The following is a 23,981-nucleotide window of genomic DNA, read 5'->3' on the forward strand; positions in this document are numbered from 1 at the left end:
CTGCTCGGCCCCAAAAACACACTTGCCTTCATTTACAGTTAGCCCTGCCTTTTCTAGTTGCTCAAGTGTCAATTCTAAGCGTTCATTATGCTCTGTCATGTTACCTGCATGTACTACTATATCATCAGCTAAGTTCACTACCCCTGGAATCCCTGCAATTATGTCGGCCACTTTCCTTTGGTATATTTCAGGGGCAGCGCAAATACCAAAGCTAAGCCGTTTGTAACGGTATTGACCAGCATGGGTGGTAAATGTTGTAATATCCCTAGACTTTTTGTTTAAAACGAATTGATGAAACCCCATTTTCATGTCAATTTTCGAGAAAACCTTGGACCCGTTCATGTCTAGCAATAGCTCATCCACCGTGGGCACAGGGTAGTGATGTCTGATTATGGTTCTGTTGGCCTGCCTCATATCTACACACAACCTAATGCTGCCATCAGCCTTTGGCACAATAACCACCCCGCTACTCCATGTTGTAGGCCCCTCTACTGGTTCAATGATGTCTAAAGAGCATAACTCATCCAAGTGCTTTTCTAATTTTTCGCGAACAGAAAACGGCACCCTACGATATGGTTGAGCCACAGGCGCAACTGTATGATCAATAGAAAGTGTTATCTCACCATCGACTTTTCCTATACCTCCTGAAAACAATTTTGGAAACTTACTTTTCCAGGCCGCCCCCTCCTCAATGACAAGATTCGTAGAAATACTGATCAGCCCCAACTCCGTACATGTTTCTATCCCCTTGGTATTTATAAATGTTTATGTATAAACTAATATATATATATTAAATATTATATATATAGTATATTAAATATTTATGTATAAACTTGGTATTTTTGGCCATCTTACCATTACCAGAACAATGTACCTCTGCCCAAAACTGCCCTATCACTGATAGCGGTTTCTGTGATGTATATGAATAAATTTTCGGACCAGAGCGCTCTGACTTTTCAACTACAATACCACCTTTTTTAAGCGTTTCCCACGTAGGTTTATCTATGACATTGCAATCCGCTCCTGAATCCAAAATAAATTTTACATCTACACCTCCCACTTGCACCACTGCTCGGTGAAGTCCTACTTTGTTGATAGAATTTAATGTGAAAGCAAACCTATCAGGGTTCTGACTAACATTACCAGCATCAGGCCTATCGCTAGAATCCTCGTCGTTCTGTTCTACATAATTTACATGCTTACCCCTACACACAGATTTAAAATGATTGTATTCTTTGCACTTGAAACATTGTCTGCCCTTGGCCGGGCACACAGCATGTGAATTTTCCCTACCACATCCATTGCATCGGGCTTTACCTCGAAATTCGTTAGCAACCCTACTACCCCTATCTAAGCCTGTCCTGCTGCCACAAAAACCATTACTACTCCTTGTAACAGTTTTTAGTTTACAAACTTATATATTTACTTGTTACCACGGTGATGACATACACATGCTCAGTGAGGTATTTCCTGTATAGATGACATACTTGTTCATTACTCACATCCGGCATTCTTCGTTTTGGCTTACTAAAATGGACGTATTGTTTCTCTTGTATCCTGGACTAAAATAAATGCTACTTGGACAATAATTCTAACTAAACTAATATATATATAAAACTCGATATGGCGTCGTAGGCGACGAACATTGCTTTGTTGGATGTATAGCTGGACTGAATACTACTTGAAGTGAGATTGTTGGAGTTTGAATAGGCCCGTTGTTTTTCAGCGTGTTTTTGCTGAATTGTGACTGACTTTTGGTGTTAGTCTGGTTTGGTGTCTTATTCAACAACATTATGGGTGACTTCAAGGTGTCTGCTCCGAAAGAGATGGATTTTTCTGCACCGCAGAGCTGGCCGGAATGGAAGAGGAGATTTTTGAGATATCGCAGTGCTTCTGGACTGAATGAAAGGAATGCTCAGCGTCAGGTAGACATGCTGCTGTCCTGTATGGGCGAGGAGGCGGAGAGTATATATGGTCAGCTGACTGTGCGCCCTCCCCGTGTGGCTAATCCAGATGCCGGTATTGCAGCTGAGGACGCAGATGGTACGTTGTTTGATAGAACTGTGGAAGCTTTGGATAATTACTTCACTCCTCGTGATAATCACTTGCATTACGCAGTGCTGCTGGGTTCCCGAGTTCAACTTCCTGATGAGAGTAATGAGGAATTCATAAGGAACGTGCATGAGCTGGCTGTGAAATGTAGCAATTGGGATGATAGACACCGACAGGATATGTTACGCACTCGACTTTTGGCAGGTATGAAGGATAAGGAGTTGAGTCGTGAGCTACAGTTACGTGCAGACATAACGCTTGAGCAGATAAAGCAGCAAATGCGTACTAAGGAAGTAATTGCAAGGAACCAAAAGGCTGAACTAGATGGTGTTCGTTCAGTACAACCAGTAGGCTCGTATCCATATAAGCCTAGAAACTATACACCGCAAAGCCAGAATAATGCAGCAGCTAATCACATGATCACAGATTGTTCATTCTGTGGCTATGATCATGTCAAAGGTAGATGCCCTGCATATAATAAGACATGTAACAGTTGTCACTTACGAGGGCATTTCAAAAAAAAGTGTACTGGTCTGAAGAGTAATGCTACAACTCAGAGAGTGTCATTTCTACAAGCGGGTGATGGTGACGTTAGCTCAGATGATGACATGACGTTCAACATGCACACACTGGATATGGCTGATGTCAGAACTAATGGTGTCCTTCATGAGAACAAGTGGCTACTGACAGTAAACATTCTAGATCATGAAGTGAGAACAAAGGTCGATACTGGTGCCCAAGTTAGTACTATGGCCATTTCCCTCTTCACTAAACTAGGAGGTAAGAAAGTTACTAGAACCAATACTAAGCTAACTGGGTACGGTAACAAAGAGATCACTGTAGTTGGTAGAGTAAAACTAGATGTGCAGCTACAAGATGGTAAAACCGCACTGGTCAAATTTTATGTCACCGATGATGATAATCAAACATTATTGGGCATGCCGGCTATCAAAGATCTAGGATTGTTGTCTAATGTTAAAGTTGTTGACCAAGTGAATGACGTGCTAGGTGGCGAGTTCTCTGATGTTTTCACTGGTCTAGGAAAAGTGGGTAAACCAGTTACTTTAGTACTCAAACATGATGCTAAACCAAGGGCTGCACCTCCTCGTGTTGTACCCCACCGACTCAAACAACAACTAAAACGAGAGCTAGATAAACTACTAGGTGAGGGTGTGATAGTAAAGGATATATCACCAACAGAGTGGCTATCACCACTGCTACTGGTGAATAAACCTAATGGTGAGTTACGGCTAGTGTTAGATCCGCAGTAATTGAATACACAACTGGTAAGAGCTCAATGTGCAATACCGACCACCACTGAGATATTTTCAAGTATGTCTGGCTCGAAATATTTCACCACTACAGATGTCAAATCTTCGTTCTATCAGATTCCGCTTGATGAGCAGTCCTCTAAGCTATTGAGTTTTGTCACTCCATTTGGGAAGTTCAGATTTGTAAGACTTGGTATGGGTATCTGTAACGCCACAGAGATATTTCACCAGAGAATGGTTGACAGTTTTGCCGATATGCCATTCGTGAAGGTCTATGTAGATGATGTTGTCATCTACGCTCCATCGAAAGAGCTGCATGACAAGTTTCTGAGACAATTTCTACAGAGGTGTCGAGAGATTGGGTTGACTTTGAATCCTGATAAGACTGTGATTTGAAAGGACTCTGTGTCATATCTTAGTCATGAGTTAACAGCTGAGGGTGTAAAACCTAGTCATTCAAAAGTCGAGGCTATCAAGGATATGGTTGCTCCGGTTGATAAGCAAGGTGTTCAGAGGTATCTTGGTTTTGTTAAATATCTTGCTAAGTTCATTCCAAATCTGAGTAAGCATGCTAAACCTCTCCGAGATCTGTGTAAGAAGAATGTGCAGCTCATCTGGGAGGAGGCCCACATTCAGGCATTTGAAAAGCTCAGGAGCCTGATTATACATGCCCCTCCTCTGGCATATTACTCAGGAGGCGAGGTGACCCTGAGTACTGACGCATCATCGCACAGTATCGGCTCTGTAGTACTAGAAGATGGTAAACCCATCGAGTTTGCTGCTAAGTCCCTGACAGAATGTCAATCAAGGTATAGTCAGATTGAGGAGTTGCTTGCAGTGGTCTTCGCTTGTGAGAGATTCAAATATTACTGCCTTGGTCAGAAACGAGTGGTTGTTGAGACTGACCATTTCCCTCTGATTGGTCTTATGTCTAAGGATATCAATCAATTATCTCCAAGGTTAGCTGCCATGCGGATAAAACTGCTGGGCTATCCTATAGAGCTGTTGTACAAGCCTGGTCAATATATGGTCCTGGCAGACACATTAAGTCGATCATGTCCAGAGGGCGCGAACAGCTATGATGACCTGGGTGTAGATCCTCTCAGATCTGTGTGTTCTGTTGTAATTCGTAGTGATGGAGTTATGGACAAGTATCAAAACGCTACTTCTCAGGATGAGGAGTTGCAGGTAGTGCTAGAGTATGTAAGGAATGGTTTGCCCACACACAAAAAGTCGTGTGGTGCTCGTGGTCTGGCTTTCTGGAATCTGCGTAATCATCTCTGTGAACTGGATGGATTGTTGTTCTATGGTGAGAGATTGGTCATTCCTACACAGTTGAGGAATGATGTGTTGAACCAGCTGCATATGGCTCATCAAGGGGTCACGAAGACTCTACAGAAAGCTATGCAGTCCGTGTTCTGGCCTGGTCTCATGCGTCGCATAGAGGACAAATGTCAGTCTTGTCATGCGTGCCTCAAGTCGGAAGGCTGTCAAAAGAAGGAGCCATTAATGCATTTTCCTATTCCCAACACGCCATTCGAGATGATCGGTGTAGATTTGTTTCATCTGAATGGAAGTGATTATCTTCTGTTAGTTGACTATTTGTCAAAGTGGCCTGTAGTGAAACATTTGCCTAAGAGTAGAAGTAGTGGTGTCGTTATCAAGTGCTTGAGAGAGATATTCGCTGATTTCGGTCAGGCAGATGTTATTGTATCGGACAACGGTCCTCAGTTTTCTAGTGATGAGTTCAAGAGATTCTGTACTGAGTTGAAAATATCTCATCAAACAAGTTCACCTCTGCATCCATCAGGTAATGGTCAATCCGAGAGGACTATTGGTACAGTGAAATCAATGATGGCTAAGTGTGCAGATGAAGGTACCGATTGGTTAGGTGGTCTGGTAACGATACGTAATACACCAGTATGTGATGGCCTACCATCTCCGGCTGAGCTGCTTCAAGGTAGGCTGTTGAGAGATTCAATGCCAGTATCTACTGAGATATACAAAGTCAACAGTTATGATTTGGAGCATGTTAGAAACAAGTTGGGTAGTATGAAGAGTTCTGATAAGTATTATCACGATAGACGGGCAGGTAGCGAGAAATCTCCCCTCGAACCAGAACAGTCCGTGTATTTCAGAGCTGCGTCTGGTGAGTGGAAACCAGGACGGATAATTGACATAGCAGGGGATCGCAGTTACCATTTATCGACAGGGAGTTGTACCGTAAGACGTAACCGTAAAGACATAAGGGTATCACAGCTTCCTGCGCCGCAGAATCAGAGTTATACCCTGGCTGACCATTTCCCAGAACAGGCTGAAAATCTTTGTACCCAGGCAAGAAAAACAGCCCAAGATAGTTCTCTATCAGCCTCAAACGACACTGTACCCATTCCCAACAACCCGCCAGAATCTCCGCGTTCGTTACCATTATCTGAGCCAGCCTCTGATAGCAGTGTCCCTGACCAAACCCCTAGACGTGTTCTGCCTCCCCGGAATAGAAAACTCCCTTCCCAATACGCTGACTATCTGATTTTCTAACCAACTTAGAAGTCCAAACCAGTGACATTGTTACATGTTCACATCATATTTCATACCATTGTACTTACCAATGATTTTGTGTTTGCTTTAATATTTCCATGGAAAAGGAGATGTAACAGTTTTTAGTTTACAAACTTATATATTTACTTGTTACCACGGTGATGACATACACATGCTCAGTGAGGTATTTCCTGTATAGATGACATACTTGTTCATTACTCACATCCGGCATTCTTCGTTTTGGCTTACTAAAACGGACGTATTGTTTCTCTTGTATCCTGGACTAAAATAAATGCTACTTGGACAATAATTCTAACTAAACTAATATATATAAAACTCGATACTCCTATTGGTGCCTGGCCTATTATCACTAACCCTGTTTAACAGTGGTCTGCTACTCATCTCCCGGAATCGACTTTCTACTGACTCGTGTGTACTAGCCAAAACCAGTGTGCGTTCGAGAGTTAAAGCGTTTCCTTCTTCCATCAAGCGCTTCCTTAGCACATCCGATATACAATATTCTACGATTTGATCCCTAATTTGATCATTCACATTGTGGTAGTTGCATCCATTACCACCCGCCTTCCTTAATCGCGCACAGTATTGGCTCACTGTCTCATTTTCCAATTGCACCATCTTACGAAACACATGACGCTAAAAAGTCTCGTTAGGAGCCACCGTAAAATATTCGTCTAAATGTTGCCTAAACCCATTGTAATCGTCTCTATTAGTAGCTGCCAACGTGCCATGAATTTCCCTAACCCTGGCCCCAGCATGGTACAACAAGAGCGCCTTTCTCTGAGCCCTCATATTGATGTTCCCTTCCCCATCCAAATTAAAAATTCCCTTCGAGTCAGAAAAGGCCTCAAATTCTTCAACCCATGATCTCCAATTCGTGGAAACTATTGAAGCATCGCCGTCTGGAGAGAAATTGCCTGGTCCCTTGCTATCCATTCTGAACCCAACTTTAATCAGCAATGAAGGAAGAAAAGAAAATACCCTAAAGATAAAGACCAATCTACTTAGCTTTTAGAGTGAGATGGTTGCCACAAACAGTCTGGATCCCATCCTCGTCGCCATTATAACATCGTTGTAATTATATAAGTGTCAGATGTATTCCCACAATAATCAGATTATAAGTACACGACTGTACAGCTCAGCAGCGGCAATTCAAAAGAAAGCTTACATAACAAGACAGCCTAATGTGCTGACTTTCAATTCAAAACGAGGCTTGAATCCTGTCATATCTATGACAATTAACTTGTTTACAAAACCCAGCAATAGGGAAAACGATTCCAATGTCTAGGATATTACATAACTGTTTTGTAGCCAGGCTGAAAAGTCAGGTTCTAATTTGTATTGCAATTAGAAGAAAAAGTATAACTGTTTTGTGGCAAGCCAAAACCTGCTGTAGTCATATAAAATAACCGCTTTGCAATGTAGTATATACGTAATAGTTTGTAATAATATTATCGATGTACAAGCTCTATTCCAGAGAATACTAAAAACCATTTACAACAACAGCCTACTACAACTACGCAGTACAACTAGCATTAGCAGTTTTGTAGTTGCGTAGAAACGACCTTGTCAACGTGCAGTTATATTGTAGGCGCCAAAATCTATTTATGTGTACATTCCGCAACCGAGTTAGGAATTGCGGCCAAAAACTCACAAATCGTTACTATCTTTTTTAGATCTGACCCGAGTTTTTTGGAAACCAAGGATTTTGTTTCCGGTATTGACCGCGAGACTTTGTGAAGCTATCCGGCTCCGGAATAAACGACCAGTTTCCCTTTACCTGGGTTTTCCGTCACGTGACACAAATGCCTCGGAGCCGCAGATCTCGTTTTTGTGATGAGCTAAATATTTTGGCGAAAAGTCATAAATGCCTTGGCAAAGCTTAATATGATCAAGTCATTTTTATGAACTTCATTGAAAAAAAGTTTTTAGAGGCAGGTAAATAAATATTTGCAAAAATTCGTCGACGTATTCCTCTAATTGAATATGTTAGTAGTACAGTAATGGACTATCGAGTGTAAACTGGTGCGTAATTGAAGTGGAAAGCAACAAGCCCCGCTATGAAACGCACACTTAATGTTATACATGTACATTGTTTAATTAAGACTAATAAATGAAGATTTATTTAGCTTTGTTGAAAAAATCCACAGGTTTATTGTTGTCATACATGAGTTGGCTAGTGTTATATGAAAAAGAGAGCTCGGCAAATCAATCCAGAGCCGGATTCTTATCCTGTAGGGCTGTTTGTCTATGAAGTGTTTTTATCTGTACTATTTTTTTCTGTGAAACTTCTTTTCTTTTACTTTTATGAAACCGGGGTAAGGTTCCTTCATATCAATGCTATCAGCAAGATACTGTGGGCTTCTTGCTTTTTTCTCTCACCAATGTGGTGTATTGGTTCTCTGGTGTATTGCTGGAGGTAACGACAGATACCGACTTTGTGCAACGTTTTTTTTCAGGCAGCTAGTTTAGCTTTACATCACCTTCCCTGAACCAATCCATGCGGTAGGTGACAGTTTCCTGTCACCTACCGCATGGACCGCATCACGCTTACTATTACTAAACTCTTACGTTATCAGAAACACCTACCAACAATACCACATGGTGACCAGTGTGGTATTGTTGGTAGGTGTTTCTGATAACGTAAGAGTTTAGTAATAGTGAGCTTGATGCGGTCCATGCGGTAGGTGACAGGAAACTGTTTATTGACAGGAAACACAAAGTGGGACAGACAAGGTATGCGAATATAATATTGATACAATAGTGGGAAGATAACTCTAAAGTACATAATACAACATCTCTCTTTCTCCGACAAACATGAACATTGAAAGCGTAGCATTTACTTAAAGACATATTGATTGAGAAATGATTGTCACATTAATATTAACAAGAGTGCAGTGACCTACAAAGGTTACAGAACCTTGAGTGCTAGAGTCTGAACCAGGGGGCTGACACCACGCTGTCGGATTCATAAGTCGAGCTTCACAGGCTGCCTAATCGTACGACCAGACCTCGATATATAGTGCCCCTTTGGACTGTTTGGTGGCGGTTTAACATCGTCAGCTATATTTTCGATCAGTCGTATGTCAATTCGGTTACGACGAATTGAAGTTCCACCTGAGTTTCGGAGAAGATAGGACCGAGGAGCATTTGGGACAGCTGCTGCTACTACAGCTTCACGGTTTAAATCTGGAACAAAGACCTGTTGTCCAGGGTCAAGCAGTGGCAGTTCTCTGGCACGGTGTCGGTTGTCATAGGAGATCTTGTTTTTCTTTCTCTGGTCCTCCTCCTGAGCACGAATGCTTTGGAGGTTAGGCTTAGAGGCCTCCAGCGTGACGGGAAGTGCTGGGACAGTCATTCGGAGTTGTCGGCCCATAAGCAACTCTGCAGGAGATAATCCATTCTCAATGGGTGATGAACGATATGCCAGCAATGCAAGATAAGGGTCGGTCTCTTTTTTCAGCATGGACTTTATGGTTTGAACGGCTCTCTCTCGACTGCTCCGTTCGATTGCGGGTGCTTTGGCGAACTAGTGATGTGTTTAAAACCATAGCCGGTGACAAATTTTTGAAATTCTATCAAAGAGTACTGCGGCCCATTATCTGAAACCAGTAGCGCAGGAATTCCGTGACGTGCAAAGATGCTTTTCATGTGACCAATGGTCTCCAGGCTGTTGAGCTCTTTCAGCATAGCGACCTCGACATAACGAGAATAATAATCAACTAGCAATAGATACCAACAGTCTTTAAAATAAAATAGGTCACTACCAACACGCTCCCATGGGCGAGACGGGAACTCTGATCTCATCAGTGGCTCTGGAGGAACTCGGGCTAATTTTCGACACGATTCACATGAGCGTACCATTTCCGCAATTTGTTGCGACATCCCGGGCCACCAAATTGACTTCCTTGCTCGATCTCTGCACTTAGTAATGCCTAGGTGGCCTTGGTGAACTTTCTGTAGCACTTTGAGACGGTCAGCGAGCGGAATGATTATTCGATCGTCGAAAACGAGTACTCCATAAATTATGGTTATTCTAGAGCGATTCTCAAAGAAAGGACGTACTAATGAGTCATTAGACGTCCTATACGCAGGCCACGACGTATTAACAAAGTGGTGAATTTTTGCCAATACCTCATCATTTTTCTGTGACTCTATGAGTTTGCTGAGTCTCTCATTGGAGGCGGAGTAAAGCAGAGTACTGCGAGCATGATTTTCTACTTCCTCCAAGAATGCTATGTCCTCCACAGTAGGAACGGCCTTTGAACGGGAAAGTGCATCAGCAACAATATTTTGCTTCCCAGGAATGTGTTCCATCCGGTACCGGAAGCGTAACATGCGCATTCCAAATCGTTGAATGCGAGCAGGCATTTTGCCGAGTTCTGTGTCACTAAATAAAGAGACGAGCGGTTTGTGATTGGTTTGAATACTAACAGTCATGCCTATAATGTAATTTCTGAACTTTTCGCATGCCCATACAATGGCGAGGGCTTCCTGTTCAATCGTGGCATGTGGTTGCTCAGTGTCGGTGAGTGCTCGTGACGCAGCGTAAACTAAACGCATATCGTTGCTCCGTAGTAGTACAACCATCAGGTTGTACTTGTAGTAATGCAGCACCAATGCCATTCCTACATGCATCTGACTGGATGATAGTTTTGCGAGTTGGGTTGTACACCGCCAGCTCTACAGATTGGGACAGCTCATCTTTGATGTTGGTGAAGGCTTTAGCTTGCCGGTCTCCCCAGTACCACGGACAGTTTTTGCAGAGCAAGTCCCTGAGAGGTGTACTGAGATCACCTAAACGCATAGTGAACTTACTGAGTTGGTTGGCCATGCCAAGAAAACTTCGCACGTCACTCACATTTTTCGGTATCGCAAAATCTCGGATGCCCTGGATGGCGTCGGGGTTAGGTTTAATGCCATTGGAGCTTATTACGTGGCCTAAAAATTTGATGCTCCGACAGGCAAACTGACATTTGGATTCATTTAGTGTCATACCGGCTCGTACCATTCGATCTAACACAGCACGGACTCTATTATCGTGTTCTTGTTGGTCGTTTCCCCATATACACACATCATCCATGTGGCAAATTACTCCCTCAAGGCCATCCAGTACGCGTGAAATAATCTTTGAGCAAATCTCAGGGCTAGACGACAACCCAAACGGTAACCGGTTAAAAGCGAAACGGCCAAATGGAGTGAGGAATGTTGTCAGCATTCTGGCTTGAGGGGTCAATGGAATTTGGTAGAATCCTGAATTCGCATCTAGCTCGGTAAACAGTTTACCAGTGCCTAGCTTTGCCAGGCTCGATTCAACATGGGCCATTGGATAGATCTCCCTTTTGACATCTCTGTTTAGCTTAGTATAGTCAACACAAATACGGACACGGGAGTTTGGCTTCGGCACAACTACCATCGGAGAGCACCAGTCACTGGGTTTATCGACAGGGAAAATTACATTTTCCTTAACCATCGTATCGAGTTCTGACTTGACGTGGTCGAGCAACGGATAAGGTACAGTTCTTGGCGTGTTTATGGCGTACGGTTGACAACCTGCCCGCAGCGTGATATCAGCCTCCTGCTTCATACAGCCCAGATCCTGAAACAGCTTAGGAAATTCACATTTAAAATGGTTAATAGTATGCACATGATCGACATTACAACTGACTTTTACCAGACCTAACTCAATGCATGCATTTCTACTTAGCAACGCTTTTGTCTGGTTGACTACATATAGACGTTCATAGTGTTCAGCATTATTTACGCTCAGTCTAGCTGAAAAATAACCTAGCACAGGTACTCTACTATTTCCAGGGCCAACTAAAATCTTGTCATTTGGTTTTAAACTTTGACCAGAACACAAGCTACTAGGTATAACAGAAACGTCAGCACCAGTGTCAAGTTTAAACTTCACGGACACAGGTTTCGACTCTGGCTCACCCATGCACACATCAATACTTTTCATCCATGGGTTACTGTAATTTTGGTTATCCTGGACTTCACCTAGGAATACCCTCTCTATCTCTGCCTCTACCTCATCGACAGACGTACGGCTGTTGGAATCTGACTTAGGCTTACCGGCTGACATCAAGCATACTTTCGAAAAATGTCCTATTTTTTGAACATTTCCGGCAAACAGCACGCAGAGCAGGACAGCTTCCTCTCGAATGCTGGTAGTACCCACAGTTTTTACACGGTTGATGTTGCCCTTGGCGCTGATAGCCAGAGGCTGGGGGCAGGCGATGGCTATTGCGACTTGGCTCACGTCTCTGATGATTATCGCTATGGATAGCGTCAACAGAGGTGTTATCCTCACCGCGACTCAACAACTTCATCTGACGTTCAACTTGCTCAGATTGCCTCGCCATGGCAACTGCCTTTTCCTCAGTAAGCTGGTTCAGCTCCATTTTTTGCATTTCTCTGCTAACATCTTTGTCCGCAATTCCCACTACGATCCGATCTCTAATCTGCTCTGATCTACGATCTCCGAAGTCGCATCTATCCGCCATGTGGTTTATTGCACGAATAGATTTTTCAACAGACTCACCGGGAAGCTGGTCACGTCTGAAGAATGTTGCTCTTTCAAATATAACGTATTTCCTTGGAGAAAAGTATTTGTCGAAACCTTCTTTCACCTTTGTGTAAATTTGTTTGTCTTCTGTAGACAGTCCCAGGCAATTGAAAATTGTCTCACTTTTAGATCCCATTGTATACAGCAAACTATCGATCTGCAGCTGATTTTCTTGCTTATCTAGCTGTGACAGGCTACGAAATCTACCCCACCTGGTGGACCACTCAGCCCAATTCTCCGGTACAAAGTCAAATTCTGCCGGTGGGTTAAACTTTGCCATATTTAGCGTCGATTGAAAGAAGATCAGACCAAAAACTTTCTAGCAAAGAATTAACATAAATGTTCTCACGATGTATTAGTACTGGTCACCATGTGGTATTGTTGGTAGGTGTTTCTGATAACGTAAGAGTTTAGTAATAGTAAGCGTGATGCGGTCCATGCGGTAGGTGACAGGAAACTGTTTATTTACAGGAAACACAAAGTGGGACAGACAAGGTATGCGAATATAATATTGATACCATGGTGGGAAGATAACTCTAAAGTACATAATATAACACAGTCTCGTGGATGCTTGTCCTAGTACTTCATATGCTGCATTGAAAGCCAGACTTTTTAAGTGTTGACTTGCAACAAAATTCACATTACAGTTATTTGGTATCAAAAGATTTAATCTGCTGTGTTGTAAGTGCAAAATATGTGGAAATGTGATCACAAGCTCTTACAAGCGCTAAAACGAACAGTTAATCGCAGCCATCACGTAAACGCCGTAGGTTTCGTGACGGCTTTCCAAAATGGCTTAAATGGGACGTAGCTGAACACAATGGCTTCTGTTTACGTTTTCACGCAACCTCATTCGTCGAAATAGTTTCACAAATATACTTCACGCATTCAATAAAACCATGTCTATTGTCCTTACGCGTCTATTTCATCATCATTGTAATGCTATCAGGTTGAACACTGATATCTTACAACCTACCATAAAAATTTGTTTAATTTTCTAACCTTAGCTTGAAGGAGTGCATATCATCCTCTGGTAAACATGAGGAGCCTTTTGGTCACCTGTGATGGTCGAAAAGTGCTGCAGAAATTGTTTGCGCCATTTGGCAGGAAGTGTAGGTCACACGATCAGATTACGACTAGATGATTAGACCAAGCTGAAACAAAACTGTATAGTAGCGACCACTATATTTGATAAGGGCTTTTTGGTGAAACCCGAAGTGTTTGCCATAAACTAGTGCTACGAGACGTTTATCTTAAGCCTTTTATGAGCCTTTCACTTCACATGATAACATCACCTGTCCAAACAATAACCACAATGTTTGAGTCGTCGTCGAAATAAATGGATTCCGACAGTTCGTAAAAACTGTTCGTTTTTAGCTTTTAAGAACTTAGTACTCATGTTGCCACATATTTTGCGCCCTCAACACAACAGATGAGATGCATGATGCATAGATGCATGGTATGGCAGTATGTAAATATATATACATGTATATCTTTTTTCCATAAATCAAACAAATAAATACACCAATATTTATATTTTTTTTTAATTATATTTATATTTGCATAATAAAATTAACAATTATCTATGCAACACAAAATATCTGAATCGGATTATTTTTCAATAAGCATAGGTATATCAAATCGGTATCTGAATCGGCTGGTGAAATTAGAATTGGGGCATCTCTAGTTCATACCCTGTTTGCTACGTAGGTATGGAACCGATCAGCCGTGTTGTTGATGTAATCCAGGACAACTGTTGAATCTAAAAAAAGTGGGTGGTTATGTTTGAGATTTCAAGTTCCCTGATGTACTTATTGACAGCTTTAACAGCACCTATTGCTGCTTGGAGCTTTAGTCTGAGAACTGTGACCTGCTTTATTGGAGCAACCTTTTCCAAGAAGTGTTAGCGAGAAGTGTTCCATGAACATTTTCAGTGCTGCTCACTAGTCAAACATATGTGCAATGGATGTAACAAAGAGCACTGGCACTTGCAAATGCATGTAACTGGGCGGATTTACTGGAGCCCGAATCAGGGGTGGTAGTGCATCGAGTTGTGTCAATTTTGTTGATGTTGTCAAGGTCTGATTTTTATGCAGACCTTTTCTTGAGTAGCAATTGGTCAAGTAAAGTATTCTAATCCGAACTGCTTCAACAGGAGTCTTGCAGAATGATTTTTCCTTGAAGTGTAAAAGGGGCTGACAGTCTTAGAGGGTCAAACACCTGAGCATTGGTAGACAAGACGCCTCGCCAAGTGTTAGGCTTGAGTGTAGAACTATGATGAGATGTAAATTGGTCTGGCGCATTATTCCATAACACACCAAGAGTCCGCTCTTGTGGTAGTAGGTTAGAGGTGAGCTCAAGGTTAGCTAATGCACTAGCGCACCCACTTCTAGGGAGGTGTGACATGACAGTCCTACTGTTTGACGCTATTTTGTGTAGTCTCAGGCTCCGGGTTTTACGCAATGCCGGAGTTTGTTTGATGAGCTATATAGCTTTTCACTAGCAGTGTTTGAGAGGCCATCATCGACATCAAAGATTTGTTGGAAAAGGTAATGTAATGGTGAATGAGTGGGTGATAATACATCAAAGCAATCAGCAGAAAATCTGAGACAATATGTGGCACATGCTGATTAAGATCTAGCATCAAACAGATGGACTGTCATTTTGTAAGTTACCAGACAACTACACTCATCATACCACAGGAATCTAAGGTAATCCTGGTACTATGTAGCTACTTTAAATTCGTAAAACATCTGCTCAATATCATCCATGAAGGCTACAGAGGGTTTACGAAAGCAAAAGAGGATGCCTTGCAGTCGTTCATGTGTTCAGGACCCTGGAGAGGAAAGTCTATTAAACTAATGACTCCTACCTTGGCAGCACTGCTGAAGACAACACGATTCAGATCAGGTTTATGAAGTTGAAATACTGCAAAATTAGGACGGTACCAGAAGTCAGCACAATCATAAGGTGCATAATCGACATAAAAGTTTTCTTGGATAGAGTGAGGAGACGGTGAATGAGTGGGTGATAATGCATCGAAGCCATCAGCAAAAAATCTGAGACAATATTTGGCAATGCTGATAAAGATCTAGCATCAAACAGATGGACCGCCATTTTGTAAGTTACCAGACTGCCAAACTTATCACACCACAGGATTCTAAGGTAATCCTGGTACTATGTAGTTACATTAAATTGGTGGATCGTTTGTTCAATATCATCCATAAAGGCTACATGGGGTTTAGGAAAGCGTAAGAGGATACCTTGCAGTCGCTCATGTGTTCAGAGCCCTGAAGTAGGAAGTCATTTAAACTAATGCCTCCCACCTTGGCAGCACTGTCAAAGACAACGTGAATTCGATCAGGTTTATGAGGTTAAAATACACCAAAATGAGGAAGGTGTCAAGAGTCAGAACATTCATAAAGTGACATTATCGCTTCATCTTTTGTGATGATGTCAGACATAAATTGGTGGTATTGTGTCGTATAAGCAGAGTCTTTCTTTAATATTTTTTTTAGAAGGTTGAACCGATGAAGTGCAGCAAATTTTGTGTCTGTGTGAGGTGCCTTCGTTCTGAATAGTAAAGGCACAGTAACACTGTTATTTGCTATGGTGGTCTTATTTTTTATTACTTCTAAAAATTGTCAGTTCTCTATTGATAAGCTCAATGTGATTCAGCGAAGCTAGCATTGTACAAGTTGATGAGTTAGGAAAGCTCTTTGCTTGATTTTTCAGTGTGCTGATAAGTGACAAGCTCTCTACCTTCTGGTAATGATTGATTAACCACTGTGGCATACATTGCACACTTTGAATTCAGTTTACACATGACCTTCCAACCCAGTGGAGTTTTGATGGCAAGCGGTTCATCATTGTTATCAGTGGACAGAATTTGTTGAGGGCGATATGCCTCCATGAAAGTGTTGCTAATAAGCAGTCTTACTGGTATGTCATAGTAATTGTGTGGTAATTTATATGCCACTTGTAACAGGTGAGGCCACCTTTGCAGCTTGTTCTTTGGTGGAATTTTATTGTTATTTATAGGCGGGGAAAGACATGAGTAGCAAAGCTGTATCATGTGTCATTCTGTGATACCGTAAACGCGAACATTCACGCCTGTCACAAGCTTCGACTCAAGCTCAAGTCTATTTGGAGTCATGGTCGTTAAAGGTTGACCTGCAACAAAATTCACATCACAGTTATTTGGTATCAAAAGATTCACCATGTCTTACTCTGTTGTATTGTAGGTGCCACATATGTGGAAATGTGATTACAAGCTCTTAAAAGCTCAAAAATGAAAAGCCACCGTAGATTGGAATCTTTTTATTTCTCTGACGTAGTCATGAAATTTGGTTATCGTCTTGTCACGTGATGTTCTCCCGTGAATTTAAAGGGCAATAAAAAGCTCAATATAAAACTTATCGCAGCACTAGTTTATGACAAACACTTCGGGTTTTACTGAAGACCCCGTATCAAATATAGATGTTCGCTACTTTACAGTTTTGTTTCGGCCTGGTCTAATTGGCAAGTGGTAATCTGATCATGTGACACAATACTTCGCAAATAATTTTTGCAGCACTTTTCGATTATCACAAATGACCAACAGGCTCGTCATGATTATCAGACAATGATATGTAGTATTTTAAGCTAAGGCTAAAAAATTAAACGAATTTTTACGGTAAGTTATAAGATATCACTGCTAAAAGTGACAGCATTAAAATGACGATAAAATAGACGCATAAGAACTATAGACATGGTTTTATTGAATGCGTGAAGTATATTTGTGAAATATTTCGACGAATAAGGTTGCATGTGAGTGTAAACAGAAACCTTCTAACACAGCTACGCCACATTTGAGCCGTTTTGGAAGGAGAATCCAAACTACGGCGGTCTCGTGTGGCTGCGATTAACTGTTCATTTTTGAGCTTTTAAAAGCTTGTAATCACATTCCCACATATTTTGCACCTACAACACAACAGAGTAAGACATGGTGAATATTTTCATATCAAATAATTGTAATGTGAATTTTGTTGCAAGTCAACCTTTAAGTTAATTATTGTTAACTGCATTTTAGGTTTTAGCTTTGCTATGGTTTCATGAGTAATATAGTTTGTAGCAGGCATGAAGTCAGTATGCTATAATTGCTGTTGGCCGTCTTGACCAATGTTAGATACCACAAGGCCTGCTGTGTTGATTGATTGCGTCTATTCTGTGGGGTGTGTGTTTAAGTGTGTATGTGGTCTGCCGGTCATCTGTTAAGAACGATGGCATGGGTTGCAAAATTAACTGGCGATATGTGCTGTGATAACTGAGAATTTAGCTGTGGTTCCATAGAAGAGAGACGAGCAAGAAGATGCATAAATGCGCTGTGCTCCTCTTTCTCTTCTATTGCTTGTTCATATACTTGGGTCGTTGCTTGCTGAGCCTCAATTTCAGCCTTCAGTCTCATTTGTGGGAGACAATGTTTTTGTATTTTAAGTTCATGTGCTTCCTCTTCAGCCTGTAGCACTACAAATCTTGCCGCAGCGGCAGTTTCAGCTTTTATTTGTCTTAATTTATAACGATTGGTTGGTAAAACTTGTTTCTGACGTTTTTGATGAGTTTCGTGACACAGAACTGTGGTGTGTCTCTCCTTATTATAAGAATGTAGTGAAGATTCCAATTGATGTTAGAATTATGCAGTGAATTATAATTTCATTTATTGACTGATAGTTTGTTGTAGTCAACCTCCTGTTAACTTCACCGTGAAACTACAATGCCAAAAAAGACAAGTATACAATAATGCAGAGCTTGCAATAAAATAAATAAAATAATACAATGTTTTAATAACAACATGTTAGCAACTCTAGTTTATACTGATAGTTAGCAGAAACACATTATTTTAATGGTAGATTAACAAGTATTAATCTTATTATTAACGTAAATGTATCACCCCTTGCATTAATGTCACCTGCAATGAGCAGCTTATCTGTGCCAGCAATGATATAATCACAATCACGGCCATCATGTGGGCGGGGTTTGTTGATCGAGCTCTGTTAGGATGAACCCAAACATGGCACCAAAACAAAGAAATATGCTTAATAAAGCCCTTTGTAAATTTACAAATATTATGAACAATAGTGGTTATTTTACTGATCTGTTGCTTTCATTTTGCTGCCAAATAAATATAGTTGCCCAATATTGTCACTGTTATGATAAGTCAGTTGCCATTCACAAGCATTCATGATATTAATAGTCGCCATTTTGAAATGGTCCAAATTTAGTTTTATATTTTGAGTATGAAAACTACACTAAGACTTGTCTGCTGTCTCATCTTATTGGCCAGGTCAAACAATGTGACAACGATGAAAAACTGTCATTTTTAGTAGAGGTGGCAAAATATTAATCAAAAACTAGGGAAAAAGGACATTGTAGGGTGATTTCTTGTAAATTATATTTAACTTTAAGCATATACTACGACCCCTACCAATCTCAAAACTGGTAAAAACAGGTAATTTGAAATGTTTTATTTTTCATGGATCCTAGTATATTGCTGAAATTGAAAAGGGAAAGAGAGAATTACGTTTTTGCTAGTTACAGGTTTTGTTGTTTTGTCAGAATTCAGGTGTTATCCGCAATTGAGGCAACAAGGCAACGCGACCGTCTCACGAGAACTGCGTTAGCCCCCAAACCCCAGGCTAACACATTCCTAACATAGCTCGATCATTAAAGCCCGCCCATATAATGTCCGTAACCTATCCAGTGGGGGTTGTATATCATTGGTGCCAGCGATTCTTTTTCGCACAGATCTCTTGACTGAGTAGAAAAGTCCTCTTTGGCTTCATCAGAATTTGTTATATTAAGATCGTAGACACTTACCATAGTTAGCAAGTGGGTTAGATACCTGATAGTAAAAGTTTACACAAAAAATTTGATTACCTAATATGATATTTAAATAAGTTATGTGATTGGACCCGTGTTTGCAGTAACCAACTAAAATGGCTGCTGCCCCAGATCCAACAAACACATCTGTAGGATGTGGCTACTGCTTGAAACAGAATGAAAATATGAAAATACCAAAGCTGTTACCCTGTGGACATACACACTGCTCAGGTTGTCTAGATGGAGCTCTGGATGCACGGAAGATAGTGGAGTGTCCAGACTGCGAGTGAGTAATTTATGATACTGTAATCAAATCTTATCATTAGTTACAACCATTTTCAGTTGGTGTCTCTACTAGGTTAGTCTAATTTACATCTAATTTAATCTGCTAACAATTTAACTAGAGTGTTGAAGTATGTTATATTTATTATACTTATTAACTTGTCTCTAGGGCAGTCAGTAGAGTCATGTTTCATGCTGATGTACTTTTGTGTTACTGGCTAGAAAAGTCAGCAGGGTCAGCAGCATGAAACAACTTCAATGGCTCTAGTAGAGACAAGAACATAAAAATAAAGTATTAGGTAACTTATTCTAATACTCTAGTTATCTATATATATATTAAAATCCATCTTTCGGTCTCTCCAGTTATAGCTATTAAAATCTTGAAATGAGAAGCTCGCGTCGTGCTGAATTTAAACTCACGGAGATTGCAACCTAAAGATTGCAATCTCTTAGTTCAAAACCGAGAGATCGCAATGCATTTAACCACTGAGCTACACAGTCCTTAGAATTCTAGCGCTCTTATAATATATCACATACCCTTTCCTCGAGTGCACACGCAAAATGATGTATTAGTTGATACTTTGCGCCCATGGGTTATGATGCCTCTGTTATAAATAATTTTTTGCTTGACTCTATAAAACACAATGCTTTTCTGTTCTTGCCATACCAGGGCAAATTTGTTTTCCCTCACAAAAAGCACATGTTTTCCCTTCCTCTGCACAACAAGCACATGTTTAAAAGTTCAAATGACAGTTTAAGCTTACATGTGAAGTTGGAAGGTTAAAATAGTAAATGTTGTGCTATAATGCTCAAGGGAGCAATTAACCACTCACCGTGAACTCAAGATCACAAGAGGCCTTAAGCTTTGTGTCCAGCCACTATATATCTAAGGGGGTCACGTGTCTTCTAGTTGTCTAAATCGTAGTCATTTAGCCTGTGGTTCTTTATCCCAAACGTGTTACATCATAAACATATAGCATCCCCTTTTTTCAAAACCACAATGCTTAATCCAATACAAATTCTAATTTTGATACTCTCAAGGTTCACCTGAGCGCAACCACTAACAGCAGAATAAGTGATCTCTTATCAAGCAAGCGTTAAATCCAATCAAGCAGGGTTATCAAGCCAAGCTGGTTAGATAATCACAAGAGCCTTAAGTCATCATCATAGTTACCAAGTCCAAGATCAGATATGTGTATATAATGGGTTCTACTCACCCATTATTCTGTTTACTTAAACGCCTTTATTCAATCATTTAACAACTCATCTTCCTCCACACCAACACTCTCCCTGTACGAATCGGTCTTTTTAGGTTCCACATCCATTGCAACCGGGTTACCTGTATATTTTGGCTCAGAACCAGCAAGCTGATCGTCATCGCCACTTCTATCTGCTATCTCAATCCCTTCCTCTACACTCTCAATGGAGCTTTCACGTTGGACCTCTTTGGGTTCCTCAACCTTGCTCTTCACACTACTCTCTCAACGGAGGTTTCAGGTTGGATCTCCTCTTTGGATTCCTCAACCTTACTCTCCTTTCTAGTATCTCTACTATGAGTAGCAGTAACCAATTCATTTATAATACTCCATACCATATTTCAGAGGTGGCTTACTAACTCGACCTGAGCTAGTGACAACTGGTTCCCTACTAACAGGCACAAATTCACTTCTAGAATTTTTTCTAGGCAAACCATTACTATTTCCTGGCACTTCTCTATCACCAACAACAGGAGTTTCCCCCTCGTGTTTACCAACTTCAAGAGTTTCCTCCACATGCTCAGCAACACCAAGTGTGTCCTCCCCCTGTTCATGGATCTCTAAATCAGGAATCATGTCCTCCCGACTTTCAGATAAATCATTAGCATTTTCTACTATTTCAGAGTTGCCCTCTTTTGATTAGTAACTATACAAGAGAAGACAATTATCATTAGAATTCTCATATGATGTATTTTAGTCATCAGAATTTAACAAAAGCAAGTGTTTCCTATTTCTACATATTTCGCTCATGCCTACATTAACCCAGTAACTAACTTTCAGGGGATTTATCCTTTCTCAAAACTATACCTTTGGAACCTACATCAGTAGAAGCTTTTACATAAACCATTTAACCAGGTTTTAACTTGTCAAACTTTGAAACTCTATACTTTTTATCCCAACGTTTCTTAATTTTTTTTTACGTCTAACTTCATTTTCTTCAAACAGTTCATAGTCTACATCAGCTACTCCTCAAACGTTCAGTATATTTCCATCAGCTCCATTCAAAATTTGCTCGGGCTCTTTTAAATTTAAACCAAGCTTTCTATTAGCTTTTTCAGTCAGAGTAGATACATCAGTTCCTGTGTCAAAAGTAAACTCAATATCTTTACCGTTTACAGATAAATTTCTGACAAATTTCTCACCTAGTCAGCTGCTATTACTAGACTGAGAAAACCTTACTCTGGGAGTAGGACTTCTTCTCCCTTCACTACTTCCACTACTTTTGTACTTATCTCTCCTATGTAACCTGCAGTCCTTAACTGTGTGCCCTTTGGTAGCAAAAAAAGCATCTTACTTCTGGACAAAATCTGATTTCATGTCCTCTCACTCCACAACCATAGCATTTATCTGCCCCTAGAGATGGATACCGTCTACAGTTTTTGCTAGATCTATCATCATATTTCCTCGGGAAATACCTATCTCTACTTTTCCTACACCATTCAAGGGGTCTTTCTCTAACAGAATCTCTAGATGAACTACTATAGTCCCTAGAGCTTCTTCTATCCTTACTATAATCTTTACCGTATTTACTTGACTTCATATCCTTACCATACCCTCTAGATTTAAATTTATCTCTAGAAGGTGTTCTATTCACTTCTTTCTCATTATCCAAATCAGAGTCACAATTAAATTGATTATCTTTACCCTCTGATTTGTTTTCTACTGCATCTACTTCTAATTTCACATTAAAATTGCTTGCCTTAACAGTTTCCATAGCTCTTTCTTAATCTCTAGCTATTTTCTTAGCTCTCAAAATACCTGAAAACCTAGTCCAATTCAAGTCATTTTGTTGCATCAACTGGGATCGAAGAGAAAATTCTCTCATCCCATTTACTGCAATAGTCTCAAAACATCATGTTCAGTTCCAAAAGTCATTTTTCTACTTAAATCTTCAATTCGTAATAAATAATCATTTTCTCCTTTAGCCTGATTAGTGGTTACAAATTTCATTGTTTTAACATAAACAGTTTCTTCAGATTCATAAACAGTTTTCAAAAGTTCCATGACTCCATCATATGTAGAAGTTCCATGACTCGATCATATGTAGAAGTTCCATAGCTCCATCATATGTAGAAGTTCCATGACTCCATCATATGTAGAAGTTCTATAGCTTCATCATATGTAGAAGTTCCATGGCTCCATCATAAGTAAAAGTTCCATGACTCCATCATATGTAGAAGTTCCATGACTCCATCATATGTAGAAGTTCCATGGCTCCATCATATGTAGAAATTCTATGACTCCATCATATGTAGAAGTTCCATGGCTCCATCATATGTAGAAGCTCCTTGGCTCCATCATATGTAGAAGTGGCACTTGTTTATCAAATCCTAAAGATGTCCAAGCTGCTTTATCTGCTTTACCCACTGCATTCAACAAAGATACTAATTTCATTCTACCTCTAAATACATCAACAGTTTCTTCAACACCATCTACTGTAACATTTTCTTCACCTAATCTCAGTGTGATCATTTCAACACTTAAATCCAACTCAGCTAACCAATTTTTCCATGATCCTCCAACATCATCGCTACTAATTACCAGTTTCGGAAAATCTTTAAATTAAAATTTCTAGCCATATTCAAAATAGCTTACACTTACCTCCAAACATCCTTCGGAACCTCTATAATACTGTGTAATTACCACTCACCTTGTATAATATCACGCACTTGTCACAGAAAAATCACTAACCACTGTATCACCACTATTGATCGCCGATATCACTAGTTATTCACCACTATACCACAATATAATAGATTATCACCGATCACAGTTCTCCCCAAACAAGACTGCCTATGACGCCATGTTATATTGCTCAAGGGAGCAATTAACCATTCACCGTGAACTCAAGATCACAAGAGGCCTTCAGCTTCGTCTCCAGCCACTATATATCTAAGGAGGTCACGTGTCTCCTAGTCGTCTAAGCCGTAGTCATTTAGCCTGTAGTTCTTTATCTCAAACATGTTACATCATGAATATGTAATAGTTGTATGTGTTAAATAAACATAAATTTTCCGCCCAAAGACTTTTTTATTACCCGGGCAATGCCGGGCAATCACCTAGTATTTTAGTATATCTATATGTCTCTGATTTGATAAGAGCATTACAGCATAACATTAAGTAAGTTTTTAGAAC

At 40.4% G+C, this 23,981-nt stretch overlaps 1 protein-coding gene across 1 annotated transcript in view; it reads left to right on the plus strand.

Annotated features, from left to right (window-relative positions):
• LOC137387102 (uncharacterized) overlaps positions 1-23,981 on the plus strand; it is an 88,915-nt gene that overhangs the window by 53,252 nt on the left and 11,682 nt on the right. Inside the window, exon 2 of the mRNA XM_068073402.1 lies at positions 19,413-19,594. Coding sequence (XP_067929503.1) covers positions 19,425-19,594 — 170 coding nt within the window. The 5' untranslated portion in view covers positions 19,413-19,424. The remainder of the gene's footprint in view (positions 1-19,412; positions 19,595-23,981) is intronic.

The sequence above is a fragment of the Watersipora subatra genome, chromosome 2, assembly GCF_963576615.1.
Source record: "Watersipora subatra chromosome 2, tzWatSuba1.1, whole genome shotgun sequence".
Lineage (NCBI taxonomy): Eukaryota > Metazoa > Bryozoa > Gymnolaemata > Cheilostomatida > Watersiporidae > Watersipora > Watersipora subatra.